Source organism: Myxocyprinus asiaticus, chromosome 13 (assembly GCF_019703515.2).
Source record: "Myxocyprinus asiaticus isolate MX2 ecotype Aquarium Trade chromosome 13, UBuf_Myxa_2, whole genome shotgun sequence".
In the NCBI taxonomy this organism is placed as follows: domain Eukaryota; kingdom Metazoa; phylum Chordata; class Actinopteri; order Cypriniformes; family Catostomidae; genus Myxocyprinus; species Myxocyprinus asiaticus.
Window position 1 is genome coordinate 44,006,476 of NC_059356.1, and position 18,044 is coordinate 44,024,519.

Below are 18,044 nucleotides of genomic sequence, written 5' to 3' on the forward strand. Positions count from 1 at the left end.
CGTAAACAATATACTTGTTAACATGATTTTAGTTTGATAAATTAGCTTGTTACATGGCTCTCTGGAATACTCTATTCTGATTGGTCAATAGTGCCATCCAGCGGTCTGATATTACTCAGTAACAATCCATGTATTCAGACCGCTCATCCGGGTATTGCGAGTCATCGTTCCTACTTCTCGGATCACTGTGTGATCTCTACAAGTAAGCTAATAAAATCATTTCAACTCAAATCAATGTTTCATGTGCATTTATTTTATGGCAAGTAGTACTGTAATAAGATGCATAATGGGTAGTCAGACGGTTACAAAATAAACATGGAAAGATGGATTTCAGTTGTTCAGTGATTTATTTCTTCTCACATAATTACAAAATTCCAACGCAAATCAATATTTTCATGTATTCATTTATTTGGTTAATAGCCATGTTATAAGTGGGATAATGTACTGTCAGCCGGTTATCACAAAATAAACCCCTTCAGGCTGATATGAGAACCATGATCACCCTGTCGGGGTTTATTTTGCGATAACAACCGGCTGACAGTACGTTATCTCTTACCTAATAACATTTTTAGTGTAAAATTATATCCAATTTTAAAACTACGTTGCCATGACTACATGACACACTAGTAAACCCTAAAATGACGAAGGGTGAGTCAAATAATATTTTGTGGTGACTGACATTATTCCACAAATGTTGATTGAGCTTAACTTGTATTGAACTCAGAACATTCCTATAAAGAAGGCCAACACACCTTAAGCAAAAGACTCAAATTGCACACTAACTTATTTTAATTTCTAAAATGTATGTATCACAGTAATAATTAAATAAAATTATTATATATATATAAATGATTAACCCGGTGTCTGTGATAGCGAATGTTCCAATACATTAAATACAGTTTGCCTAATTAAAAATGTTATAATTGCACTTTATATTAGCAATATAATTGCAATTTTCAGCTTGTCCTAGACTGGCTTGTCTGACAACTGAAGATTAATCTACATTTCATTGACGGAACCCATGTTTTATTGTTTCCATAATTTGAATGAAACTTTGAGTTGCATCTATGCCCTGAAAGATCATATCCTTTATTCCTTCTTTTTCCTAATACATGCCATAGCTTTTTGAGCCAGACCATAGAAGCTGATCTTGGATCAAGATGGCCGTGATTTAAGGGACTGCGGTATAAGGTCCATTAAAAATACCATACATCAGCCCTGCAACAAAGATGGGAAAAAACAGCTAAATGGATTTTAAGTCATTATGAAACGTCTTTGGAATGCTGCATAGTCAGGGCCAAAAACTCTGAAGTGCTGTATAGACCCTACACAAGCTCCAGCAGAGGTCTACTGAGTGTAATGGTGTGGAAAAACACTTTTCCTCCTACAGGAAGCATAGTGCTGTCTGTGGTCTCATCTTTTACCAAGACTGTCCTCTATTGGTGAGGGTTTGCAATGGCATGGTGCAATGGATTAGTGTTTTGTTCCAATAAAGATGGTCTCTCCATATGCAGTTAAATTCAGGAAGCAAAGATATGGATAACTTTGTCCCATGCTTATCAAAGGAGTAATATAGTCTGTATTTTTTCTTTAGCAAACACCAGAAAAACAAAAGACACCTGTTGCATCACATGGAACATGTAAAATATCTGGCTCTCAATGATTTCAAGAACATGACAAATTAGAATATGGTCAAGCGCTTTTCTAATTTGTATACTAACTCCTGAACTTTTAAACCTGCCTCCTTCGAAGGTAAAAAAAAAAAAAACCTATAAAGGGCCAGGGCCGTTTTTCTTTGCTGTGCCTTTTACAATAATAATAATAAAAAAATAATAATTAGAGAGACAGATTGTTTCATTTAAACTGAAGTGTATAATACTTCTTTTAATCCTCAAATTCTAGTATTTAGCATATATCACACTAAAAAAAATTGCACAATTAGAAAAGTAAATAATTTAGCAATGTCTTTTCAAGGGGCTAATGTTAAGTTTGAACAACAATAACATTAACAAATGTTTAATGATAATATGCTTGGTTAAACAAACCCTCCAACAAAACTAAAACCAATTCCTTAGTAGACAAATCTTTAGAAATTATGACTTCAGAGTATTGTTCTCACAGTAACACAACCTCTATCGAGTCAAAAGGCTAATTTACAACCACGTAGTGTTTATGCATCTCCTCTAAATCAAACCTCAAGCATTTGCCCAAAGTCTTTAGTTATCCAAACCTATTGTATTTCATAAAATGGCACTACTATTACTGGGCTACCTTAAATAGAGATCCTGCTTAACAAATGTCAGTATTACATATCTTAAATTAAATTCAAAGCGCCAAACCTTCTCAATGGAATTCAATATGAGAACCAATGGAAGCTCTTTGTGGATAAATATCTCCAATTAAACACCTCCTATGGGGAATATAAGAAAGCTTGTGCTACATTTTTTAGTTCAAGAGAAACAAGGGAAATGTTGCCTTCATACAAGATCATACAGTCTATTCCCAACAGCCCATGCTTACAGTATATAGAAGAGTTTGTAGAACAAGTTATTTGGCTTACAATGACTGATAAAACAGCATTTGAAATACAGCACTGAAATTCGAAATGGTTAAATAAAAAGAAAGCTTTCCCCAGATTTTGTTGTTGTTGTTGTTAAAGAGCACAGAGTTGTCTGGCAACAAAATGTTTCTTCATTTCGAAGCATGTCTGTATATATATGGAATATATATTTAAATTGTGGCTTCTTCCAGTCAATGCAAGCATAAAACCCAAAAAACCATTTTAAAAGTGTTTTACAAGTTGAAATAATTGAACGAGTGCTTTGGCAGCATTTATGACAACACTCTTAAAATAGGTGAGTATTGTGTATGCATTGTGGGCTGGATGTTCAATCAACCAATCAGAAGTGACCGAACGCACCTACTCTTACACAGTGACCCGATATGAAGGCAAGGCAGTGAGACAGATCTGAACAAACGCCATGGAACAACACTATGCAGATGGGTGGATTTGAATATGTTCCCAGCTCCAATCATGAGCTGAATGTATTTAAATATCAACTCAAGCGATGAGAGGTGATTTTCTCAAAGCCTCTCAAGAGTTGAACCTGGCAAAGCTTTTTAAGACTGAAAATCAAAATGTCTATGGTTACACTGGAGGAGGAGGCACTAAAGATACATATTTTAATGAGTAAGGGGAATATGTAAACTTGGAGAGGAGGAATAAGGCTAATATGTTATTATGTACTTGAATGGTTTTCCGACCCAAAAGGGCGAAAGATGGGAGCTTGCTTTGGGATCCAAAATGAGTAAGACAGTCCCAGATGGACAGCGAGTCAGCATGCCCTATGCTGGCACTACTGTGAAGCTAGTAGGTGAGCCTGGAGGCCTTCATGTTGTAGCAGGGCCTATCGGTCAGTCCTCCCTGACCCCCGGAGAACAGCGACAAGCCTTCCGTTTTCTCCAGCACCACCTCCAACTCCTGAAAGTCCTGTAGCCGTGCCACATCTTTATCCTGCCAAATGAAGAAGCTTATTAGAGAGAAAGAGAGACCAGTGTTGGGGAAGCAACTTTGAAAATGTACACTGTAAAACCTACTGTTATTACTTTTTTTTTTTTTTTGGATTTTCTCCCCTTTTCTCCCCAATTTGGTATGCCCAATTCCCAATGCACTTTAAGTCCTCGTGGTGGTGTAGTGACTCGCCTCAATCTGGGTGGCGGAGGACGAATCTCCGTTGCCTCAGGTCTGAGACCGTCAATCTGTGCATCTTATCACGTGGCTTGTTGAGCGTGTTACCGCGGAGACCTAGTGCGTGTGGAGGCTTCACGCTATTCTACGCAGCATCCACGCACAACTCACCACATGCCACACTGAGAGCGAGAACCACATTATAGCGACCACGAGGAGGTTACCCCAAAGTGACTCTACCCACCCTAGCAACTGGGCCAATTGGTTGCATAGGAAGCCTGACTGGAGTCACTCAGCACGCCCTGGATTCGAACTTGCAACTCCAGGTGTCTTTACTTGCTGAGCTACCCAAGCCCCACTCTTGTTATTACTGGAAAAATCAAGTTGTCTTAATTAAACATTACTTGAAATGTCAAGTTTTGGGCTCATAACTCAAATATCTATGTTCCTTTAACTTATCTTAAAAATCCATAGACTTTTTAAGTGTTTAGGGTTAGGTTAACCCTAACCCTATATCGATTGAGTACAAAATTGAGGTTATGGGGAATACCCATAATCCTTTGGGATTTAAATATTTAATTATGTTTCCTTGGTCAAAGCATTGCATTAAAATAATTGTTATTACGAATTTTTAGAGGTTTTAGCTTTTTTGTAGTATTAATTATATTGTTTTGTTGCAAATCGTTGTTTCGTGTGATGTCACCATTAGGGTGATCTGTGTCCTTTTTGGTCAAGTTGGACCCTGTAAACACTTTATCACCTCACCTTATGTATGTGCAACTGAAATACAGGTATGTGCATTTCAGTGGAAAATTACGTTTATAAATCGACTGACCTAGAATCTGTAATAATCTGTGTTATTGTATGAATTTAAATGTAATTCAATTCAACTATAATTATTAAGTAGAAACAACAATATATACAGTTAATAGCAAATCAGAGTTAAGTCTCCTTGCACCAACTTACCTTAACTTAAATAAGTTCATTCTATATGAACAACTAGTTAAGTGAACTTAATTAAGTTTTGAAGTTTTGGAGACGCCATTACTCAATGTAATACCACATCGTAAAAAACAACACACACACATAAAACACATCAGAACTCCACGAAGCAGAACAAACGAACATATTGCACGCTAGTTCATTTGAATATATATTATGTGTTACATTTTTGACATAGTGAAACATCAAGCACTTGTGACGTAGCCTAATGTTCCACCTTAACACTGGAAGTCACAAAATATGCTATTTAAAAATGACTGGTGGGCTGTTTTTGGAAATAAACAAAATAGGAATAGATAAAAAAAAAAAAAAAAAAAAAAAAAAAAAAAAAGGTGCCTACCTTACAGTACACCGTGGGTGAAGCAGATTAATTCAATCATTAGGGTCTGAATGTCAATTATGTTTGGGAGATTTTGATTTGGATGATCATGATCACACACACACACACACACAAAATCAGAAATTCGGTTTTGCGCCATCAAACGTCTAGCTACAGTTCATCTCCTGCGCCAGGGTGACACGTGTGTGTGGCAATCAAGAGGAAAGATATGATGCGCTAATCCCATTTCTTAGAAAGAAATCATAAAATGTCAAATGAAAACTATTTAATAAAATCATAGGTTTATAGCCTGCTTAAGTTATATTTAAATGCCTTACTGAACGTGTTCCTTCGAAAAGACAATTGAGTAAATGTACACCTACCAAATGAAGTTATTGCATAAATGTATGAAGGAATCATATACAAAACACAACTCAAAATGCAAGCTTATTAATTGAAACGCTAGCCAAAAAATGAGCTTTTATTTTCCCCCTTTACGGAAAGTGTAAAATTGTTACGTCCCTGGACGTATTTTAAGTGTATTTTTATTTGTGATCTTTTGTTTGTTTAATTACATCAGTGGATGTATGGCTTTAGCCTTTTTGCAACTGAGATTTTGCCTACTTTGTGCTGTTTTTCTTTTGTTGTCTCTCCCTCTCTTTCTCTCTCTCTCCCTTGCAGGCTGCTCAACATCTAGGTGTCTGCAATAAAGATTGCCAATCACTCCTCTGTCGGGATTGGTTGATGGGGAGAGGAAAGCAGGATAAAGCCCAGGCAGATCTTCCCGTCCCTCATTCCAGACGGTTGTTGGTGTGCATGTGTTGCTGCACAGTGTTGTGGCTACAAATTGTTGTAGCAGTTAATAGTTGTATTTGCAAGTTACTGTGTTGTTGGTAACTTGTTTCTCTTGATAAATGAGGGGGATCTCATTTTTGTATATACTGTAAATAGTAAAATGATATGGAAGTTGTAGGGAGGTGGGTGCCATTTTGTTTATTCTTGTATTTTATCCTGTGTTTAACTAGTGAGGGAGCTAGGGTAAATTTATGTTTTATTTTATTTGCATTTTCTTTGTTAGGTAAGTTAGTTCTGACTTGCCACTAGTAATTGTACTTTTGTTTGTTGTTTTGGCCTTGCCCCCTCCTGAAGCCTTTGATACTTATTTTTCTGTTTCTTGAACTAAATAAAAGTATTATTTGATTTTAAAAGTTGACTTATTTTTGAGTGCTGGGACGGGAGAAGGGAACTCCAACCTTTTTGTTACTCCTCCCCAACCATAGACTGGGGCGTGACGTAACAAAAATGTAATGATTTTTTTTTTTTTTAAACTGCTGGGCGATATGCAAGAAATGTTAACAATATTTGTATAAAAAATATTGCGATATCCGATTACATCGTCAAGGCCCCCGCCCCCACTGCTTAGGGTATATGTAATATTTTTCCTTTATTGATTTTGCTCTCAAAATTAATTTACTGAAACATGAAAACTTCATCCAAAGATATTTCTAAATTCAAATTGCACTTCAAACTAATGAAAAAGCAATTAAAAAAAAGATGTAAAAACATTCGTATATTAAACCACCTCTCATTTGCCATAACGCAATCAAGTATTCATCCACAACAACAGGTGGAAAATAACTTATACAAATTAAGATCTAAAAAAAAAAGTATAAATGTAAACATAATTATGACAACTGAGACATAAAGCAATTTTAGGTTCAAGGTGTTTTTGTATTATTTTAAAATGTGTGAACTTGCAGAGTTGCGTTCACAATGCATGTTACGTTTGAACCTTTCCGTGGAAATAAAGCGAATGTAATTCTGAGCACCTCCTGAGAATGTCTTATGTCATTTACAGCATTCTCATAGACAACACTATTCTTGCAAACAGTTTTCAGACAACTGAAACAGAAAAGGAGTGAGAACTCTACATTTGCGTATTCCACGAGATTCGCTCGTTCTTCATGCCTCTGAACAAACAGCAAATCAGACATGTTCATTAATGTCTTTTCTGTCATCTGTTCTTAAAATTGAAATAAAGTGTTTCTTCTAGTGTGACTATGTCTAACAGCATTTCTTGTCATGTGTCACTCCGAAACGTCTTGCAGGTTGACCGCCACAGTGACTGGAAGATAAGCAAAATTATACACCACTGCATGAAACAGGCATTTGGCGGTTCGCGGCTGCGGGTGCTCATTTCAAACACTGGGCTACTATTTAATATATTTGGTGACCTTCCAGCTCCATTGTGTGTCATTTCCCAACCGTTTTCTCATTTCATATCGTCTAATAAGAAGCTGGATTCAGCCTCGTGATTAACATCGTCCTTTTGCCCAGCCCTATGTTTGTGTTGCATTTACAGTCCTATGTCAACAGGGGTAATGCAGCACCCCCAGCACTCCCAGTTCCCGCGTCCTTGCTATATTGGGTTTAACAGAATTTTGTGATGGAAATTACATTTTTAATGTTTTGAAATAAAATCTGGCCACTTGCTTTGTCTTGATAAGGCAAATTTCATTGCTAACATTTGAAGTATCCTCAACACACTCACAGTAAAATAATATTAATCACAATTTTTGCATAATTTGACAAAATTACAGCTTGATCGGAAATGACGCTCTATTAAAACATTCTGCTCACAAGTGATATTTACCTTTATTTGTTTTCTTCAAACATCACTTGATCATATTTCCCCTCAAGCATGCTGTTCACTGAGATTTTGTCAAATTGGTTAACAAGAACACTAACTTTTAAAAAAGTATTATTGGGGAAAATTGTTTGGTGTGGTGGAAATGACGGCCCAACTGTGGGACAGTGATAAACATTTGTATAAATATCATTTTCACACAATAAACAATGAAATGGTTTATGTTTGTTTTTTCCTCTGTATAAATGATCATAGTTTTAAACAGATTAATTTGTAATTTAGTAATTTTTGTAGTTTAAGATTGAACGACTATAACAGTAAAAATCTATACATTAAGTAAACAGTACACTCAAAAAATAATTTTAAGATGTACGCATTTCAATTTCATAACAAAATTCCATCGAACTGAAGTAATCTTTAATCAAATATAATAACTAAATATAAAACATTTTATGAATTTAATTTTTTTTAAATGACACAATTTAATCTGATGGAATTTTGTTGGAATTTTGATGGAAATTGAAATGCGTAAATCTTTAAAATAGACTAATTATTATTTAATTTTTTTTTGAGTGAAAAATCTTTAAAAGTACTTTAAAAGTAACTATTTTAAAAGTACCAATAATTCAATGAAGGCAAATAGTTTGCAAGTCAATTTTAAGTCAGTCTGTTAGTTTTAATAAAAACAAAATCACCATTACAATTTCAGCATTTCAGACATGATTATAGAGCTTGCTCAGCTGCAAAGATGTGCGCACAAACAACGTAACATAAAAAAACCAGTGTATTATCAGCATTTTATCACATTGCATCTCAACTAAACATGGGAAAATGTAGCTTGTTATTGTAAAAGCTACATTTTTGAAAATGGCTACACTATTTTTGACAAAAGAGAGACCAAATTTTTGAGCAAGCAAATCAGAGGTGGATCTGTGTATACCACTAGACATGGCAGTAGTGATTTTCCCATGATGCAGTGGAGCTGTCCTACTCAATCCACTTAGAGAGAACCCTTGCCTCAGGCTTTTGTACCTTTCACTGTCTGTTATAAACACTGAGCAACTATAACTCTGGAGAAAATGGCTCCATTTAAGACAAAGCCATACGGGTTTGAAACGACACAAAGGTGAGTAAATAATGACATAATTTTCATATCTGAGTGAACTATGCCTTTTATAAGCTCAGGCCTCACCTTTCTGAGCATGGTGTTGGGCAGCTTACGGATCTTCTCCACGTGTTCGGCGCTGATATCCAGCTCACGGCAGCAGACGCGGAGGAGCGCGCGGTATGTCAGCTCCTGCCTGTCCAGTTCCACCTCGATGAAGTCGTTCTCTCTCACGTTAGTGTTCTGGATCCGCACCTTCAGGACTAGCTCTGAGAGGAGATGGAAAGATAGACATTATGACTGATAAAATCTTAAGGGAGCCCTTTCAAATTCTTCAAACCAGTATGTCTGGTGGATGTACTCTACATTTAGAGCAGGATGACTCAAAATAGCTCCTGGAGGTCTATCTTCCCGCAGAGTTTACAAAGCCTTTAAGTGAAGGCAGAAATATCGTAATTACGAGTTACATGCACATGAAAGACCAATCTAATCATTTACCAGTGAGGAAACTCTATTGCTGCGTCCTAAACCGCATACTGTCACAGTATATACTGTATTTGTTGAAGGACGCATTAATCTGCCTGCAAAGCAGTACATTCTTTTAGGTATGCATGCGAGTAGTATGAACAGATTTCGGACATACTTCTTCCGGGTATGTGGCATTGTCTTGTGAAAACAAACGCGAAAACTATCTGCTCTGGTTTTATTAAACAAGCACCATTTAAGCACAGGGAACAATTATCTTGGTATATATAGCACACTGTCCAACTCACAGATTCACAGCCGTTCTTTTAAATCCAGTATTTTGAACGTGATGTCGCCTCAGCTTTTATTATTTTTATTATTTATTTGATTATGGGATCGTAAAGTGTCCAGTCGATCCACACTTCAGAATCTCACCGGAAATAGTAGGTCATCCGGGTACTTCTCGCTTACTGCTTCATGAATACTGTGGATTCGGACATACTACTCCATTGGCATACTGTTTTTGGCATACTATAAGGTAGAGAAGTATGGATATTCGGACACAGCATATTAATTCTCTACGTTAACCAAATTGTGATGTTGAAATGGGCATGTCAACATCAAATATGGCAGAAGGCAACTGTGCAGTAGATCAGGGTGGCAGATATATACATAATACACAGAAAACAGAAATTGTGTGTTATTCTTCGACAAGGGTATTGGCAGAAAACCGATAATCTGTTTGAAACTGATGTATGGGGAAGGTAACACCTCTGCTAATTGGCCAAGCGAAAATGGATGGTCTCAAAATGGCCAAATATAAGCCAATTAATTGGCCAAGCCAATATTCTGTATATAAGCCTATAACTATTAGATACCATACACAAATCATATATGTTCTGTGATGCAGGGTTATTCATCTATGCTTATCGACTAGTATAACAGGAATAAGAGCTTTTGCCAGGTCGCTTTTTGGCTACTTCTAACCTGATTGCACGACACATCGAAATAACGACTGACTACTCGGAATTAGGAACTCGGAATTAGGAATTTACCAGGTGCAGCATTGTTTCCAACTCTAATCAAACACAATAGCTGTAATTTTAAGTAATCCCGAAGACCATTGAAGAACTTTTCAGGAAGGTAGATCTACACAAGCATAATAAAATTGAACATCCCCTCTTTGGGTGATTCTGACGAAACTTGTCAATGCTCTGGTCCTATTTTACTTCAAAACCAAAAGAAACAACTAAGAAATTATATTTTGCAGATAGAAAATAAGGCCTATTGTTAGGACATTAACATTTACATCATATTCATGACATGCAGATATTAATCCCCAATTCTCATTACCGCAACATGGAAAAAATTATATATTATTTCCAAGTATTTATACATTATAGTAGTTCTCCCTTGGCACTGCCTTTAATTTTCACTGATTTTAATCAAGAAAATAATTGTAAAACAGCATATTCTTATTGTAATACAGTAAAAACATGACTGTGTTATGGTAATGAGAATTCCCATTGAACACAATGGGAAATGTAAAAGTCAAACATCCTGAAGCATTACGGTAATGAGAATTGGAGGGTAAACTGTGCTTAAGCGTCCTGAAAATAATGTCACAATTAATAGTCCTAAATGTAGGCTTCATTGTCTTTATGCTAAATATAATTTTATATTTTGTCATATTTATTTAATGTAAAAAACTAACATTTTCTTGATAGATTCATGAGAATCGCCCATTTAAAGTAAAGGAGGTTTTACAGTACAAGTTTTACTTCGATTATCTTTCAAACAATTGAAAAATTAGGAAAACAAATAGTGTAAACAAATCTGGCTTGGCCAGATACTCCACCATGACCACAAAAAAAAAAAAAAAAAAAAAGGTATTGTTCACCCAAAAATCACCTTCATGATGTTCCAAAGCCATCTGACTGTCTCTTTCTTTCAAACAGTCAGAGGAGATGTTAGGCAGAATGTACAGTATTAGTCACACTTGGAAAAAAGATGGAATAAAGTGAATGGTGACTGAGGCAAACATTCCCCATAACATCTCCTTTTGTGTTCCACAGAAGAAAGTCATGCAAGTTTTGAACAACAAGAGGCTGAGAAAATAATGAAAAGTTTAATGTTTGGGTAAACAATCACTTTAACAAGCTTGCACTGTACCTTGTACATTGACTGGAAAAGTGCTGGTGAAAAAGAAGGGTTGGAAGGCAGGCATAGAGCCACCGAGCTGGGAGCAGTTGATCTGCTGCGGGACTGACTGCTGGCAGGTGATGGTGGCGTTGGGAACCTGCGGCTGACCGGTGGTCCCGCTGGGAGAAGAAAGCGTGGGACACACTGGGCCATTCTGTGCTATAGTATGAGGATGAGAAAACTCGCAGTGATTGGTGTGATGAGTGTCTGTGGAGAGCTCCATGGGCAGGGTGCCATTGACCACCAGGTTTGGTACCATGCCATTGTGCTCCATAACAGGGATGTAGGGCAACTCTTGCTGGCTCTGGGTGTCCGTGTAAAGGCTCTTGGGCTGTTGATGTTGAGGTGGAAGTTGCCGCTCTTGTGTTGGGGACAAAGTAGCTGGTTCAGACTCCAGAAGCTCAGAGTGATTGTTGGTGCCGTTTTGCGACACATGCTGTGCTATGCTCAGATTATCATTATCCACCTTGCTGTACAGGAAGGGCGGGTTGGAAAGATAGTTTGGAATGATCGGCAGCTCAGGCTCCTTAACCTCAGGCACGTATTCTTCTTCCACTGAAGAGAGACAATAAGTATGGACATGACAGCATAGGGACTAGGAAGGTGGTCATTCAGTTTAATTTGGCTTTGGTTACCAAAATAATAACAGAAGCAGAAAAGTTGGCTTGAAAAAGTCTTGGGTACGTTTACATGCACATCAGTATGCTGATAACTACCAAAAATCAGCTTATGCAAAAACTTTGACAATGCAAGAAAATCATATTTACATGACATTAGGAATCATCAGATTATTTTCTGCTTTTGATGACAAAACGTAAACAGGCATGTGCCTACTGGATAAGCTGGTAAGAACGCCAGTAAGGTGTTTAAATGCAGAGCAAAATTGGGACAATGGGTAAAAATCTACCTGTGCTGATTGCTTTTTGCTTAACCGTTTACGACTTTACCCTGATAAAGGAAATCTGTTTAAGCTGTGTACATTACCTTACACGTTGTCAACTTAAGCATAATCGGTGGAAGAACATGCATGAAAGCATGCTCTTTGCCTTATGTATTTTGAATACTTGGGCAGTTAAAAGAGATTTGAAATTTGAAAGCTTTGTTGCTGCTAGGGTGTTGCTAAGTTGTTTAGGTGGCTGCTAGGGCATTGCTAGGCAGGTACTAAGGTGTTATATTTGAGTAGGAAGTTGCTAGAGACTTGGGTTGCTAAGGTGTTCTGGGTGGTTGCTAGATGGTCAAATAGATACCAGGTGCGTCCCAAACCGCACGCTTCTGCACTACACTACTTTGTGGTGTAAGTTGTGCTAGTAGTATGATAACACTGCAACAAAAAGCAACAAAAAGAGGTGTATTACGACTACCCGAATGATGAACTTCTTTAAAGTGTTGGACACTTCAAGCACTCAGCACTCACGACTTGCCTTGTAGCGGAAAAGACAGAGTTCCCTGGCAGCGATTCTGGTCTGACAAAACAACTGTAATGAAGAATGTAGCAACTAGCAAAACTTCAGTAAAGACCTTACAAATGTAAGTTGAACGCTTTACCATCACCACACGTTTGAGATAAAAGTGTTGAACTGAGGTTGGCTAACGTGCTAAAGCTAGCAGCAACACATTGCATGGAACTATACTACACTTTGAAAATTCATACACTACTTGGCTGAGGGCACAGTGTATATTGTAAGTGCACAGTATATAGTGCGTCATTTGGGACACAGCTACCAATCTGCAGAAAGATTTGTTTGTTTAAATTTGAACTGTTTGACAGCTGGAGTTTGAAATCACAAACCATCTGTGCCAGACTCATAATATTCCATCAGTGTAAGTCTAGGAAACTTTTGGAATATTTGATTGTCCGCTACAGGAATACGGTAGCAGTCTGATCAATTAGAAATAATAAATACTGTTATGCCAGAACATGCTGAAAGTCTGTTCCACCAAGCCAAAGTCTTTTGAGCAAGTCAGGTCACTTGGCCGCCATCTTTGGAACGCTCTCTGGAAGCTATTTTCTATGTAAACAGGCAGCATGACAGTGCAGCACCTATCTACTTGAATGGGGAAATCTCCAAAACGGTTGGTCAAGATTCAAATCAGCACTAAAATCTGACAACACTGGTATGATAAATTGTGCTTCTTTACCTCAGATCACACTAAAAAACGAATTTTTCCTGGCTTGTATAGCTAATGCGCATGCACGTTCTCGAGTTGATTGGCAGACGATGTCTGTATCTAAAAGGTGATTGGCTCTTTTACCTTTAGGGTGGGATTTCCTCTCTACATCCATTGGGCATTCCAATTTCTCCCATTCATTTTAACAGAAGTGACCCGCTTAATAGTCTCTGACCAAGCTTCGTGGAGCTTTCATTTTCAATTAGGATTCAGAGATATTTGATTGAAGGCTACAGGAAAATGGCAAGTTCAGTCCGTAAGAAAAGACAGAGCACACCAAGTTAGAACAGGCTGTAGGACTGTACCGAGTTTGGTGGATGTAGCATGGAAGCTTTCTATGTGGAGTTACATTTAGAAAAGTGGAGCCAACGTAAGAAGTTCTAAGTTGAAAACATACCTCCAAGTAGTCTTCTGATTTCAGGCTTCGATGTGAGTTGAACGGCTAACTCCTCTTTCGCAGTTAGAATGTCTTTGTCGGCTCCAGCGTTCAAAAGATAGGCCACTACCTGTTTGTGGTTTCTTTTACAGGCCCAATGCAAACATGTCCTGATTTAACAGGGAATATATAATGTCAAACAAGTGAAATGCACCATTTTCCACTGAAATATGCAAACTACAGTAGGGCTGCAACAGCTAATGATTCAATTGATAAAGAAAAAAATAAAAAATATTATAAATAGGCTAGTTAACAAATGTCATTATTGATTAGTTGGTTCTGTGCTCAGTTTGCACACGTCAATAACGTACACTATTTTTCTGTTTTTGTTTTCAATTTGCAAATAGATAATAGTTTGAAAGAGGGCATTGGACAAGATAAATAATAAAATAACATGTCTCTAAAAGGTGACTTCTTTATCTGATTAATCGAACAAATAAGCGGCAGATCGCCTTTAAAAACAGAAGCCCACTGCATTCATGGAAATCAGGTGTTTATCTGCAAGTCAAACTAGTTTTACTGCATTCAGGCATTGCTAGAGCAAAACAGTCTATGGCTGGCAGCACCAATGTCAGAACACATTTAACACCTCCAGTCAGTTGCTCAACAAATATCAACACTCGGCGAGAAGTCAGGGAGCTTCTTCGTGTATTTCAGGATGTTCCTAAAGGCAAGCTGTCTAAAAAGCATCTCAGGAATGCTGCCAAGCTAGATGATGTGATAGAAAAAGGGCTGTTATCAACTGCAAGTAATTTCCACCTGCCCTAATCATGCGGTAATCAAGAGTTTATTCCAGTGTTTCTCAATCGGGGGAACCAAAGCAATCTGCATTTTAGGTGTCTCCCCCTTATTTAACACCCAATTCAGGTCATGGAGCATGTACTAATAAGCTAACAAGTTCAAATAGGTGTATCTGATAAGGAAAATGATTCAAATGTGCAGGTTCAAGAATGTGGCTACATTTGGAATTGCATACTACCATACTATTCTTACCATTTCTACCATATCAACAGTCTGGTTTAGGCAAATGCATTTTTACAGATAATGTATAAACTTTTATAGACAGACCTACCATGAGCTCCAAGGTTGTTAATTGAGGGTATCCACTTCTGTTGAAGCCTGCAGTCTGCATTATTTTGACTTCATTTTTCAGAAATTTTGTTAAATAGCCAAATTCCTGGTGAAAACTACACTACCCATGATCCTCAAGAGAAAGGCTCCACCAATCAGTGCAATTGTTGCCAACTTAGTACGCCAAACGTACTCTGCAGCAATTTTAGCGACCATTTTTCCTAACAGTGCGATTAAACTTTGCAAGAGGTCGCACTGGTACGATTACAAATTTGGCCGACTCTCTGATTATGCACTGTCATTTTTTGTCGCGTATGAAGGGCAAATGGCCCAAAAGCAAAACGAAACAGCTCTATCCGGATCAATCACCGCTGCTCAATCGACAGATCAGCGCAGAGCACGTTTACACGTGGACTGTCTTGAGCTCTCAGCCGTTCGAATCATAATAGACTGCGTTCCAAATGGCAAAAATCACCCTCCAAAGGGCACTTTGATATTCAGCAGCATGATAGTAAGATCGTATAAAACTGAATTTCCAATAAAAAATGACTTAAAAAGTGAGTAACGAATTATCCTTATTTTTGAGCCCCACACCTTTTAGCCTTTCAAAGCTCTCACAGGTTGGTAAAGTCTTCAAAGGGAATAGGGCATAGGGATGATCACTTCAGAATGGAACGCATCCATAAACAGCGCTGTGAGAAGCGTGGGCTGGGTCGTGGATTCTGCATTGATTATTTGTTTAAAACCTCTATGAAAACCCCTAGTGTGTGTGATTAAACTAGTTTAAAAAAGGCTTTGTTTGTTAGAATCAGTTAGATTCTGTTGAAAAGAAACCATGAAAGAATTTCTAACTCATTCCCACTGTCAGAGTATTTTAATTGAATAAATTTGTAATATTAGTAAATTTACAAAATTTCAAAATCAATGTTTTACTGTCTTGTGGGCATTTCAATGGGACAAAATGTGCATTTTATTTTATTTTTAATATTATTTGTTTTTTTTCTCCATTTAATTTTGCAGGCCTTATGGGAAGAATTGCAAAGATAAAGTCACTTTTGAAACAGAAAAACAAAAAGTAAAGGTTAGAGTGGGCAAAGAAACAGACATTGGACAACAGATAATTGGAAAAGAGTGTTATGGATCTTAACCCCATTGAGCTTTTGTGGGATCAGTTAGACTGTAAGGTGCATGTGAAGTGCCCGACAGCCACATCTATGGCAAGTGCTACAGGAAGCGTGGGGTGAATTGTCACCTGAGTATCTGGACAAACTGACAGCTAGAATGCCAAGGATCTGCAAAGCTGTCATTGCTGCACGTGGAGACTGTGATCAGTTGAATGCCACTTTGGTGAATAAAAGTACCAATTTCTTTCCATAAGAGCAAACTCTGTACATTATTCCAAACTTTTGGCCGCCAGAGTATGTGAAACAGTGCGCATTATGCAGTCCAATCAAATAAGTCAAGAAAAATATGTTCGGCAGTATACAGTTAAAATGGCAAAGTTCATCCATCGCACTAAAAATAAAAGGTCAAGTCGAGAATATTGCATTTGTAGGATACAGTATGTAGCGCAGCATGCACGGTTGTATACTGCACATTATTGCAAATGCATTTTTCATGCATGCACACTGAAAATGTGCATACTGTGCACAGTATAAATTCTGCATACTACACAAATAGTAAAAGTAGTATGCCATTCTGAACACAGCCATGAAGCACTCTACTAATGAGTTGAGATGTGTTAGATAAGTGAGGGGGCCTACAGTTACAAGACTAAAGACTTGATGCATTCTACTGTAGATGCACTGAAACAGCGCCCCCTGGTAACAGATCCTGTAATTACACAGATGTCTTTACAATCCTTGGATTTATGTCACTGCTAGAGGATCAATTGCCAATGCTTAACAGCTCTCTAAATGTGAATTCGATCCTGGAAGAAACATGCATACAAGAACTGTATGCGCATATATGCAAAATGAAAGAAAATTTGCCCATCTGTTCAGTGCATGCTTATACGTACCATCCGTTAATCTCATTCTGTGAGTTGACGTTCACTCCGCTCTCCACTAAAGTCTTCACTTCATCAATGTCCCCGATGGCACTGGCCTCTCTCAGACGCTCTTGCAGCTCTTTGTCCAGCGATGTCGTTGACATTATTCAAGTCTTTATGGACAAAAAAGCTTCATACGAACTGACACACTGTGCTTTATGGCTCTAGACAAAAATAAGACACTCAGTTTGCTCTGTCGAGGGCAAAGCTGTTGCCTGTTCTGGATGATTTTCGAAAGAGAATAAAAAGGGAATGTATTTAAAGTCTTTCGATATGAATTGTGTGTTAGGTTGTGTTCGAATAATCTTTCGCCGACTACTGCAATCCACTCGTTGCTGCTGCACCTCTCATATTGGGGGCGATTTTCGCTGTAACTCCTTCAGATCATGATCTTTGGTTCCGACTTAACACTTCAGTGATAGAAACTTGTTATAAAACCTTTGTAGAACTAAGATAAGAGTTTCGAAGTACAAAGTACCACTAAAAAACCTATATTGAAGACTCTGTGCAAATGGGTGAATAGACCGATTTATTGAAATTCAGATAAGAGCAACTGCATCAAGTACACAACTTTACATACATGCAGACCATGTTGCTTTTTGACATGGTACTAGTATGTTTTTTGTATATTTACCATGTATTCTTTGGTGTACCATGTAAATGCCATTGCATATGGAATCATACAGTTATGGTAGGCTATCAATATATCAACTATCTGATATATCACTGGCCCCAACATCATAGAACTTCTTGGTAAGGCTGTGCAGTTAATGTTAGGGTTAAATAAGTTTTTATTTATAAAGCTGATCCACCATTTATGCCTTGAAATGTGGTATGATTCTATTATAGTACAGAGCAACACTGCAAGTCTTCATTATCAAGCTTGCAAA

General features: G+C 37.5%; 1 protein-coding gene across 1 annotated transcript; it reads right to left on the bottom strand.

The window, feature by feature from the left end:
- Positions 1 to 313: 313 nt before the first annotated feature.
- LOC127450254 (ankyrin repeat domain-containing protein 40-like) lies at positions 314 to 17,505 on the bottom strand. Its single transcript, XM_051714205.1, has 5 exons — positions 17,125 to 17,505; positions 13,995 to 14,143; positions 11,399 to 11,983; positions 8,849 to 9,030; positions 314 to 3,514 (listed from the first exon to the last, which is right to left on the bottom strand). Exons 1-5 carry the CDS (start codon positions 17,256 to 17,258, stop codon positions 3,368 to 3,370), a joined length of 1,197 nt encoding a protein of 398 aa, XP_051570165.1. The 5' UTR covers positions 17,259 to 17,505; the 3' UTR covers positions 314 to 3,367.
- Between the last annotated feature and the right edge of the window lie 539 nt (positions 17,506 to 18,044).

What these genes read in the sequence shown, in the direction of transcription:
- LOC127450254 (XM_051714205.1), bottom strand. Translation starts at nt 17,258, where the DNA reads ATGTCAACGACATCGCTGGACAAAGAGCTGCAAGAGCGTCTGAGAGAG. An exon ending in AATCAGAAGACTACTTGGAG is followed by an intron (nt 11,984 to 13,994) that starts GTATGTTTTCAA and finishes GTCTCTCTTCAG; the next exon opens with TGGAAGAAGAATACGTGCCT. An exon ending in TTTTCCAGTCAATGTACAAG is followed by an intron (nt 9,031 to 11,398) that starts GTACAGTGCAAG and finishes ATCTCCTCTCAG; the next exon opens with AGCTAGTCCTGAAGGTGCGG.